This window comes from Centroberyx gerrardi, chromosome 14 (assembly GCF_048128805.1).
Source record: "Centroberyx gerrardi isolate f3 chromosome 14, fCenGer3.hap1.cur.20231027, whole genome shotgun sequence".
NCBI classification, from domain to species: domain Eukaryota; kingdom Metazoa; phylum Chordata; class Actinopteri; order Beryciformes; family Berycidae; genus Centroberyx; species Centroberyx gerrardi.
The window spans coordinates 19,728,421-19,741,262 of NC_136010.1; the positions used below are offsets into that span (position 1 = coordinate 19,728,421).

Here is a 12,842-nt window from a genome sequence, read left to right on the forward strand (position 1 = left end):
TGTGTGCGAATGCACAGACGGTTCAGTAGTAATTTGATGTGTGTCCCCGGGGACATTTGATGGATTAAAGCTAAGCAGCTCCATTTCGCAGCACCACCTGATCTTCCACTGCCTGTGCCCCATATAAAGGCTGGCGTGATTGCTGATCTCAGCTAGTCTGACAGTCTCTCTCTCTCTCTCTCTCTCTCTCTCTCTCTCTCCCTCCTCTCTCTGTCTGTCTCCATCTCTTCTCTTTCTCGCTGGTCCCTTAAGCCTGCTGCATCACAGGAGCTATCCAGTGCTGAACAGGATCGTTTTTATTTTTTTTTTTGGGGGGGGAAAGCTGGGGGAGCCATAGAGTATCACACAGCATTGCCGTCAGCCTTGTTCTCCACTGGTTTCCATTTTCTTTCTTATCTTATGTTTTTGGCTGTTGTCTCCACATTAACCACAAGGATTACCGTCAAGCCAGCTCCGCTTGTGTGCTTTCTCAGAAGGTCTCTTATTTTTCTCTCATGCTTTTTTCTCAGCTCTGTGTTTTTATCCATTGAAACATGCCCCGTTCATTTTTGGTGAAGAAAATCAAGCTTGATGATTTCTCTTCGTCCAATGTGGCCACCTCTAATCATCATCACCACCTGGACGACTCGTTCACTTTTGCACGCTCCATCACAGACTCGGTGACCAGCCTGGGGGTTCGTCTCAGTGAGAATGGTGAGTTAACATGCCGCTGGTCTCAAAGATGTTTGCTAGCACCGCTGCCCTGTAGAAAAGCTCTGCTGCTGATTTCAGCATGCCTGACATTTCCACAGTTAACACAGAATGCATCCTCTTTTGTTTGTGTGTTATTGTGAAATTTCCTTGTGCCTCAGCCTGTAACATGTCCATAGTGTGTAAATTAACATGAGATGTGACATGTAGCCTGCTGATTTTTGCATCAATATCCCAAATAATCCCCACCAGCAGCACCCCACCCCCATCACCGCGCTCCCAGACTTTTGTTTTTTGACTCCAGTGAAGGACAGACACAATTCAGGTCACAGCGGCGGATTAGCTTATGTAAATAGGGAACAAAACGTGTCTCTAATCAGGAGAAGCTTCAGTTACGTATTTGTATGACTGCGCCAGCCCTGTGGTGGCCGGACACATACAGGCTGACTCTATCTGCTCGTCATGCGGGCTAAAAAATTCATGAATATGAGAGATGAGTATCGGATGATACATTTGTCCTTAGCTGTTATTGTCCTTGAGTTCCCATCACAGTCCGAGCCTCCCTTGCCCCCCTCTTCCCATCCAACTGGAGCATGCACAGTCTCCCCACCCCCATCCCTCCGCTACATCTTTCTCTTCCTTCCGGGCATTTGAAAACTAGCAGGGGTTAGAGTTTCAGCCATGCAGGCCTATCGCCGCCACAAGAGACATCAACACACTGTACAGTACAGCCAGGAGGGAGGTGGGGAGCCGGGCTGAAGGGATCGTGAAGGGAAGGAGAAAAAGGAGACAAAAATGCTTGGGGCAGCATTGAGGGGGATCACGTGACGGAGGTTGTACAGTAAACATGAAGAAAGGCACATAGCTGCACTGTGGTCAACACACGGACTGAGGCACTAAGCTCCGGTCCGTGCTGAGAGGCGTCCTTCACTTTCACAGTCAGGTTTAAGCCTGCCGCTTCCATTTTGTGGCCATATTTAGAGGGCCAGATGTCTGTCTTTCTTTGTTGTGATTTGTTATGATATCTCCACAATAAGATAAGCTTCACAGTGCACAGCTAAATGATGAGATGATGCCCACCTGTTATTCAATCGCATTAATGCCAAGGTTCAGTGAATTTTAGATGATCAGCATTAGTGGTATTAACAAGCACATGGATGCATAGTTATTTGTGGTGAAAAGAGGCTGCATGGGTTTGTAAACAGTGATGGTTTGTTAAATTAAAAACAACTTACAGGCTGAACAATAGAAAATTATGACAAGAAATGAAAAATACATTTTTCTTTAAACATTTTTTGAAATGCATTTGTTATAGACTAGCATAGAATTATAGATATATTTACCAGGTTTATTTTTAACTTGGACTGAATGTTATTTAGCTTTAATGCCGTGCAATTTTAGATCATTATGATGGGAAATCTCTGTATTATTATTCTCACCCTCTATTGTTCCTGATTCTATTGTTCAAAACCATGATAAATAAGCATTATATAAAAAAAGAAGAAAAGAACGATAAGGCACTACATTGGCTTTGACAAAAGCCATTTAATTCACACAAAAGAATCTCCCTTTTCATGCTGAGTCAAAAAAAAAAAAAGGCAAAATAAAAGAATTCTCAACATGGCTGAAATACCTAGCATCAGCACTTCTGCCGTGCCAAGAGATTTTCTTTCCCCCCATTGTGGAGACATTTGACTTGAGTGTCTGTCGAACAACAAAGAGGGGTGGCTGAGAGGGTCCATTAATTACATGCTTGCTTTGCATTAGAGAAATGAGTCTGTGAGCTGTAAAGGCTGATACAGCGCTAGTCCTAAATGATGAACTCCTTGTCTGACCTTGGGTAATTGAAACATATTATACAACTCCGCTTACACTGATACATTTTGCTGAAAAAAAAAAAAAAAAATCTCAACAAAATAAGGGCCGTATGGTCGTATGGAGTGCAGAACTGGTTTAGCTACTGTATGTTCATGAAAGTCTGAATTAATCTTGGCTTGTGATATGGCTACAAATAATTGTTGAAGGTGGTACTTGTAAATTCAAGAATAATAGCAAGGATATACTTAATAAAATGCTTGAATTAAATACAGATTATTATTTTATTTTTTCATTTTTTGAAAGAAAGCGTTGCTGGCTCCCTCACACAAACAGCAGTCTGTGTGTTTGGAGTGTGTGTGAGTGTGTGTGAGTGTGTGTGCCTGGTGTCTCCCTGTCCCTGGGTGTCACGGTCATGCCTTTGACACGGTGGGCTGTGTGAGCAGAAACCCTTAGGGATGGAGATGGTGTAGTAAGAGAGCACTTCAATTGATTTCCTAATGACCTGCTTCTTGAAGGCACTTCAGCAGGCCTGCCGTTGTAGACAGGTGACCCTCTTCACAAACAATATGGGGATTTTGCTCCTCTGTAATGCCATGTATCAGATATCAGCTCAACTCTGTGCTCAAGTACACCGTGCTCAATAAACTATTATTGTGTGTCGCAGACACTTAATCGGTTCCTTACACTATTTCTATCCTCTCCTGCGCTCGGCTGTTCTAACAGCTGTACTATTTTACAGATGATGGCCTATTGATCAGTGCAAAACTTTGAATTTCATTAAAAAGCAGTCAATACCTAATTTCCACTGCTTGCTGCACACAGTGCTTAGGAATGGCTTTTTTTCTGCAGTTATGCACTATTTCTCTCAGGGTAGGAATTGCACCACTTTTTACATTTGCACTCATATGTTCTTCCTATAGGATAGCAACCCTGGAGGTAAAGCACATTCAGAATTCATTCAGCTCCTGAGATTCACTACACAAGGATATATTGACTTCTGTTTAGATGCATTTAGCTGCCAGCAAGCCTTTTAGCTCCTATGGCACTGCGCTGCTTCAGAAGGCAAAGAAAGACAGGAATGATGCCAACAAAAATATATCTCTCTGTAATCATGTACTATATAGTTGTAGACGTTTAAATCGCTCATGGTATTTTGTGCTTTGCTGCATCATGCCTAAACCTGCTTGAACAAGCAGCATAAAACCCTACAGAATGTAACAAGTTGATCTGCTATCTACCCCACTATGTGCCAGAATATATTTCATTGCAATGAAAAATCAGTGAATAATACAGAGAGCTCTCTCAAGTCAGAGGTGCAACCTGTTTAGAGGAGTGTTTTCTTATAACACAAACCTTTTGATTTGGAAAAAAACAACAAACAAAACCCGTTCAGCAATAAAATACTTTCGAAAAATTATGCATGTCCTCAAATTCATTAACCATTTTTCAAAGTTCAGAGTTGAAACATAATGCTGTTCTGTGCCAGTGGCTTCTTGCACAGAGTGTGCTGTCTGTTTGACTCATAATGCCAGAGCTCACAGAGCCTTAATTGAGCAAACAGGGAGATAGGCCGCAGCCACAGAGGACTGACATACCGTAGATGAAGAAAATCTTATCATGGGAAGGAGGTCTAATCAATGAGACTACTTTATGTAAGAGGGGCTTTAATGTGCGTCTCCTTTCACAGGAGAATTCTTTGATGAGCTATTATCTGTGCCTCAAATCCACTGCTCATCCTCAACGTAATAGTGCAACCTTCCTAAAAGCAGCTGAGCACATCATGTTTTCCTGCATCACCGCGCTATTGTGTATACAACCTGTGTGATCTGGAAAAAATGCAATTTGTTCTGTGCTGCCATTATTCCATCATTCCACAAAGGGCAATCATCCAACATGATAATCATGTAATCACCACCATGTCACTGCGTCCTTATCCATCACAACCGCTGGCCAACTGTAATTGCGTGCATCTCTTCCCCAGGCTACATCCAGGATTACATCACGCCATCTGTATACCAGGGGGAGAAGAAGATGGAGCACAAGCTGGCTTCACCGGTGTCGGACCCCCTGTACACCCAGGTGAGCAGCGGAGGGGAGGAGTACTGCGACCCCGACCTGGAGCACCCCGACAGCCCGCAGTCCGGCATGACGGCCAGCGGCTTCTACAGCGGCGAATCGGAGGCCCTGACCGAGGGTTACACCATGGATGCCTTCTTCATCTCTGACGGGCGCTCGAGGCGGAAGGGGGAGGGCGAGAGTCGCGGGGGGAGCTCCAGAAGCAGCACTGCCACCGCTGCGGCCCAGGAGAGGGGAGCCGGCACGCCTCGCCACACCTGCAACGAGTGCGGCAAGACGTACGCCACCTCCTCCAACCTCAGCAGACACAAGCAGACGCACCGCAGCCTGGACAGCAAGATGGCCCGCAAGTGTCCCACCTGCGACAAAGTGTACGTGTCCATGCCTGCGTTAGCCATGCACATCCTCACCCACGACCTCAAGCACAAGTGTGACGTGTGCAGCAAGGCCTTCAGCCGACCGTGGCTCCTCCAGGGCCACATGCGCTCACACACGGGGGAGAAGCCCTTTGCCTGCGCCCACTGTGGCAAAGCCTTTGCTGACCGTTCAAACCTCCGCGCCCACATGCAAACACACTCTGCCTTCAAGCACTACAGATGCAAGCGCTGCAATAAGACCTTCGCTCTCAAGTCCTACCTGAACAAGCATTATGAGTCAGCTTGCTTCAAGGGCTCCGCAGACGAAGACGACTCTGGATCAGAAAACTAACTGCAAGAAGGAAGCAAAATTTTGAACCCCTGTTGTAGGTTCTCAACCAATAACCCTGTTCACTCTGCCCTCCATGCCTTTTTTCTTCCCTTTTTTTAGAAAGCAATATTTTCACTGAGATTACGTGAAGAAACTATAATGATTATGGCAAAGACAATTTCAAAAGATGCTGGATTTTTTCCCTGCACAGTAGCTAATCGTCCACAGAAACATACAATCAAACAACCTTCCCCCAAATAGAAACTGTAGATGTTAGTTGTACACAAATAACTAACAGGTGCACGCACGGATGTGCGCTTACACACACTACACACACACACAAACATGTACACACACACATACATGTACACACACACACACACACACACACACACACATACATGTACACACACACACACATAAACTAATGCACACACATACACACGTACACGTACACACGTGCGCGCATGCGCACACACACGTACACACACACATACGCTCACACAATTATATATGAGGCCTGGCATGTGAATTTTTATCAATGACTATAATGATATTGATATCAATAGTAATAATATTTAGATTCCTGATATTTTATAGCAAATAGTACGGGAAAATGAAAAAAAAAAAACATAAAAAGGACTGTAACAGTGTTCTTTTGTTTTTTAGAGACAAAAATGACCTCTTGTATTTTTATGCTGCTTTTTATTTGCTAAGAATTGAATTCTTTTGCAACTGCCAACATGAACTTTTTATGAAAATGTGAACTATGACAGTATTTGCAAAAAAGGGAGATCATTTTAAAAGGTAAAAGACAAACCCCTTTTTCCACACCAATGTTTCAATTCAACGGATGTTATTTTTCTATTTGATTTTTCTAAATTTATTTTTTTGTGCTTATTATCCCTTGTTGATCAAAAGTATCTTTGTAACTGTGGGTATTCAAACAAGTTAAAAAATTAGCTCGTTCTAGTGAATCACATAAGCTACACAAGCTCATAGGCCATAGGTCATTCAACCCAATTCTGAAAGAGCAGGTATTTTGATGTTAGGCAAGCCTGTTGAACAGGTTATCACTTACTCCGTCCAATCAAATTCATGTTCTCGCCCTGATATATTGACTTGGACAAAAACACTGGGAGCCAAACCAAATGATCTATCGTTATAAGTGCCATGTGCGGTGATCCTGTCTATAGCAATGAAAACTCTCGTTGTTCTTCCTCCACCATGGTGGCTTGCATGAACTCTGCTGCCTTTATGGTGCATCATCCAGTCTTAACAAGCAATCTTCCTCCACTGTTTGAGGTGCTCCCCCTCCTCCACTGATACCTCAGAGTGATGAAGGTATGGACTCACACCCTCAGTTACAAAGTGACAGTCAAATAATTCTGTTTGTCTGTTTGTACGTCGCTCAAAGCTCTGCCCATGGTTTAGATACATACCATCTATTTATCATGTAAATACTTTATTTATTTATTTATGTATTTATTTATTTATTTATTTACCTTATTTTTTCTGTGTATTTATTGAAGACTTGCTTCTTAATTTATTATCATCTATTTATTTATTTATTGTTTATAATTGAGTTTAAAAAAATGAACATCCATTGACCTTGTAAGATGCTGCTGATCTTCAAAGAAAATGTTTATATGCATGAAACTGTAGAGAGTCCGAGGGACTTAGTTTTTTAAAGAGGAACAATGTACAGTACCAGTGGTAGAGTACTTCAAACAAATGAATGCAGATGACTTTTGTTTCACGGCAATAACTTTACTGGCACGGCAATTGACATGTATAACAATCATAGCTGTCCTGTTTTCAGTCTATTTAGGGCAATAAAATGAAACAATGAAAATGAAACACTAAAATATTCTCCATTTTGCTGTTTCCAAAAAGAGAAGTCCACTGCCTCCTCATGATTGAAGATTTCTAGCCCCTTTGTCTTCAAATCTCAGGCAATAATTCACAGAGATGGCAGACCTGTGCTTGTAGATATTCCCCCCAAAAATATAACATTACCCATTTGTAAATTTGCAGCTTGCTAAACTTAGAGAATAGTATAATGTAGGTGTAATCTAGTTACACTCAGTTTTCAAAGGTGGATAAGCAATAATAATAGTGATGCAGTATATATGAGCAAGACTCGATCCTTTTTACAGTGTAACAGATTCCAAAATTGATAGAAGTGTTGGGGAAAACGTGTGCTGAATAGACCCAATTTGAGAAGAAAGCTTTTCTTTTTTTACTATTTTTTTTAATGCCTCTTTTGTTTTAAAGAGCAACCAGCTAAAAAAAACAACTAATCTCTCCTGGCAGCTGAAGGGAAGGTATGGTTTGACTGAATTGCTGGAAGGACAAGTATTACACAACAGGATGACAATAATTCTCATTTAGGGCACTGACATAATAGGGCATTTAAATCAAATTAAAGTCAAAGTCACCGCTGCTTTCAAATCATGCTGCTTGGCTTAAAACAGCTAAGTCAGTCTCGGATGTGTTAAAGGAGAAAATCCCGCTGAGATAACCGAACGATTGGCCGTTAGGGGGTTAGATGTAGTTTTAACCAGCGCTAACGGGAATGATCTTGACGCAGACTGTCCTGGTAGAGAAAGTTCTCATGATTGTCGTAATAAAAACGATGCACTGTAATGCACTTCCAACTCCCCCATCGTTTGTCCCCGCTCCGCATCCCTCACCGCCCGTCCGCATCCCATCCCAACTGTCTCTAAACAGACGCACGGAGCAGGAGAAGTGCTGAAGTGGGATTGGCGGAGGGTGGCGGAGTGTGGGAGGATAACAGGTGTTTGCAGACAGACTGCAGATAGGGAGCGTAATTGAGTCGGTGAGCGACCTCCAAGGGGAAGGTCAAGCACCAGCAGGCAAATGCACTGTCAGCGATTTGCATATTCTAAATGGATGACACAGTCACAGTAATGGTGAGCTTGTCTTCAAAAAAAGACAAAAAAAAAAAAAAGCTGGGGAGAAAAGAGAAAATAGGAGTTTCCGGTCTATCCATCCTTCCCTTTCTATTCCACCATCATCTTGTCAATGGAAGCCTAAGTGCTACAGTTGAATCGCTGCATGAGAGCAACCGAACCACCTGTCTCCTCATTAGCTTGCAGTGCACACATGGCTCGGCACGTCGCTTTATGTTTGCGTTACACAACTTTCTATTGAGGCAGAATCATTATTTCCTATAGAGTGGTTGTGTTTTTTTTGCTTTATTTTACTGTGTGAGAGGGATCTATATCCAAAAAGCTGGGGACTGTGATTTAATATTGCAGAAAAACATTGAGATCATCACAAACTCCCGGAAATATAGGTTGAACAAGCTTGTATCTAAAACTGGCAGTATTACCAGATTGTCCACACAGAAAATAGTAATTACAGAAAAAGGAGGCACAACTTGATTCTGAACTTAGATATAGGGAAACATTGTTCCTCTTTGATTATTTTGTAAATATATTTGTAAATATATCACAGCAATAATATGACAATGCATGTAGACATTTAATTGCTCTTTTTTATTCATGTTGTCTTTTTAAAAAAAAGACAAATACAGGTACCAATTGCAGTCTGGGTGGCAATGTGAATCAGGGAGTGTCTTGATTAAAAGCTATCTGTTGTAAGTTACCAACAAAACTTCAAACTCTGTGTATTCTGAAAGATTTGACCATGTTCTGTATAATTTTCTGTTCTTGTTTTCTTTTATTTATGTGCCCGGCTTGGCTGCGCAATGAAAAGTGCCAAAAAGTATGATTTCCATGACAAAAGCCTTCAACATATGGTTGGCTGCTTGAAACCTTCCATATGGTCCTCAAAAAAAAAACTGATTTAGATTTTCCACTTTCTTTCTCACTCTCTCTCTTTATCTTTCTATCTCTCTGTTCCAGCTGAGTATGAAGAAACTTAAGCCATGATTGCTGAGGGGTGTTTTGGTTTATCTTGTTCTGCTACAATTAATAATGATGACAACAATAACAATGATAAAGTTAATAAAAACAATAGCACAAGTAACCTACAAGTCCATTTTTATTTCTTATGAAATATTCACTGGACTTTCAAAGGATATTTTGTTTTTATTTAGTATTTTATTATGCCAAGATAGATATTTTGGAGATTATGCTACCACGGCTCAAGGAAACACACACACACACACACACACACACACACACAAGATTATGCTATCACTGCTCAAGGAAACATACACACTCTCTCTCTCTCTCACACACACACACACACACACACACACACACACACACCTGCAGATGTTGTTTGACAGAGCAGAACCAGGCCAGCCTGCTATTCCATCTACTGCATACATTTTTTATACATTTTTTATTTATTTATTTATTTTTTAACATTTTTGCACAACATCTATCCAACACATAGCTGACAATGTTAAATATGGAATCTGTTTTGAATAGACCTTACTCGACATTAATTCATGAAGTAATCATAGTTATGATAATAATGTGCCATCAGCTGTAGCTTCCTCTCTCAGTGTTTGATGGATTTTAGGAGCTTTATTATCAATTTGCTAACTTATAATTTCAGTTCTACGAATCTACAACACTTTCAATGCCAATAACCATTCTTTTTCACAGCGCCTGTCTTCAGCCGAAGAGAACAGGAATGGTCGGATTCATTGACAATACCAATAAAGCTTTGAATAAGACTTCCTGAGATGTAGGGTAATATCAAAAGCAGAGGCATCTGTTCCAGTACTATTAAGCCCTTCCTGACCATTAAATTTTAATGGAACATTGATTTTATGCTGGAACTACTCTTTCTGAGTGACTCAAAAGCCAGAGAAAAATATGGAACAAAATAAAAATGAATCATGGCAGAGGACAGGGATTATTATTCTGGGGCTTTTCTTGATTGGTTTCCAGGGAATATACAACACTTGAATTCAATCGCTTGTGTCCTTCAGTGTCCTCCAGCAGCGCAGCAGCAGTATAATGAGACAGCAGGCTGAGCAAGGACTCTGAAACAAGACTCTTTGCTGCACATTACTCTCCTCCCATCCAACTGCAGGAAAGTGTTGAATGCCACGACTGTAGCTACAAGCTTCCTCGCTAGTCCAGTCAGTAAAAGTAAACAAACAAACAAATAAATACATACACATACTGACAAATATGTATTCACCGACACGTTGCCCCCTTTTGAGAGTCAAGCGCTAAGTTTACACCGAGTGTGTGTGGGTGCAGACTGGAGCGCGCTACACCACACTCAGCACAACAGCAGCTCACTGTGTTGCAGATGAGGATGCTCCAGACCATACATCAACATTCATGTGCGCTGCTCACTGAAAGTTTAGCGTGGCAGATGTTGCCCCTTATCAGATTTTATGATGAAAGTAAATAACTGATTTCATTACATGCCAATGGACTGTAAAATGGGGACCCATGGAATCCAATTACATCACCCCTGGGTGTGCTGCGTGTGTAACAAGAGCGGCTATGAGTGATCAGCGCCGGGACGCAGGCAGGGGGACCGTGGCCCTGCATACATATCCCTGCATCACTCTGCTGCATGACAGCCATCGCCACCCACCATCACACACACTCCGAGAAACATGAAGTAAATTATTGAAAACTAACCTGCAAAACTGAGCGCGGTACACTCTCACTTCAAAGAGACTGACCTGAGAGCGCCTTCATCTTTTAAGTGACTGTCAGAGAGGAAAATCAGTCTTCTGATGGAGTAAGGGGCATCACAAGGTTACTGCACAAATCTGCATTCAGCACCAGGTATAGGGCTATTAAACAACACAGACAGGAGGATGAGATCCCAACCCATCTGTCATTATCGCCTTATTTACTGGTAAACACTATTTATTCACACTCTGCTCTGGTGCCCAGCACAAAGAAACCCCCTCTATTGTTGAGATTATGGGCAGGAAAACTAAATAAGGAGAAGCATAATCTTCATAATGCGTGCTGCTGTCCAAATCAAATTCACTGGTGAAAATGAGTGTTTTAATTGCAATCAGTGTCTGTCTGTTGCTCACACTTGACGCAATACACAACATGACATCTTTATAATTAAAAGCAAAACTATCACTACTGAATCCAACAGTCTTTGAACTGGTGTGGGCTCTTGCTCTGACCCTACGCATCCATCTGGCGCCATCTGTTGGCTGATCACCTACTGTCAGCTCACATCGTAAACAATGAAACAATAAAACAAGCTCGGCACCCTTTGTTCATTGATGACACTGTCATCAGCTAAATTGGATGCTTTAACTGGAGGCAAAGTTATGATGTAGGCAATTTAATTTTCAAAATGGAAACTTCATCTCCATCTCCATCTCCATCTTAACCTGCAGCTCCATCTCCACGCAGCCAGTCTCCTCATTATAACCAACCTGCATGCTTTCTGACCAAAGTCACTCTCAACACGAGGCTGGTAACACCAGTTGGTTCAATCAGTCAAGGCCAACCAACTGTAACTTCCCCTTTAAGAGCTAACAGTTTGTCTTTTCACATTCTGCATCACAGGAGAGAGATGCTCATTAAAGCGCCTCCATTCCTCACTGTTTCATCAAGTGAGACTGCCAAGCTCTTTAACTCAGTGTTCTTGATGTTTGTGCTGTTTGTGTAAAACCCATCTGTTTCCTCCTCTCTCTGTTGGCAGAGGGTCCACCTCATCCGTATGCTTCTCTTTTTGAAGTCATGTCAAAATCATATTTTTATGCATCTAAGATATCCAACTTGTCATCAGCACTCAGGGAAAAAGTCAAAAAGGGCACTCCTTAAATAGACACTTTTTTTTCTTAATGTACAATAAATGCAGTGACAAGGAAAACAGACAAATGAATTACAGATAAAATAGTTACAAGGTGTTTATAATGTGTTTTAGAGGGAAATATACACCATTTTCATGATTCCTGGGAGGTTCTTCATGTTGATACCCAAGCTGGAATAAATAGTTGAAAAATTGTCATGTTTTTTTATGTTAACTTACTGTAAGTGGAAAGAAAGACTACAGCATTGCGAGCTTAATCCACATATAAATAACCACTCTCCAAAGAACCACTTGTACTCTCTCCGGATGAGGTTGGGCGAGCAAATTCATTTCAAGGCAAGGAAGATCATTAAACAGAAATCCCATTCTGGGCAGCTGTACTGGAAGGAGATAGCGATGAAAATAATTTCAAAGGTTTAGGCAGCGAGAGCCACCAGTGAATAATCAACATCACTGAACAAATCAGTCACATATTCAGCTGCAAACACAGCAACATCCGCTGCTGCTAAACCGTGTCATGATTTCAGACACATTCATCTATCACAAAGCTGGTTTGAAGACTGAAAATCACCGTTAGAATAATTATCACTTTAAAAGCATGTCAATGTGTTAAAAAAAACAAAAAAAACGAAGGTATAAATAAATATAGCTCACTTCCCTGTCGGGGAGCTGGCAGGTAATTTTCTCCAGCTGCTCTAAGTGTGACAATCCCACTGGGACTGAAATCTAATATTAACAGCAAATCATTATGTGGGAACTGTTCTTCCATGACCTGCCGCTGTACCTGTGTGACTAACTCAATCTAAGTAATTGAGATA

The 12,842-nt window shown here is 41.6% G+C and overlaps 1 protein-coding gene across 1 annotated transcript; it reads left to right on the top strand.

The window, feature by feature from the left end:
• The first annotated feature begins 533 nt into the window (after positions 1–533).
• On the top strand, positions 534–5,292 carry scrt2 (scratch family zinc finger 2). Its single transcript, XM_071921449.1, has 2 exons — positions 534–693; positions 4,490–5,292. The coding sequence occupies exons 1-2, from the start codon at positions 534–536 to the stop codon at positions 5,290–5,292; spliced, it is 963 nt and encodes a 320-aa protein (XP_071777550.1).
• Positions 5,293–12,842: the final 7,550 nt, after the last annotated feature.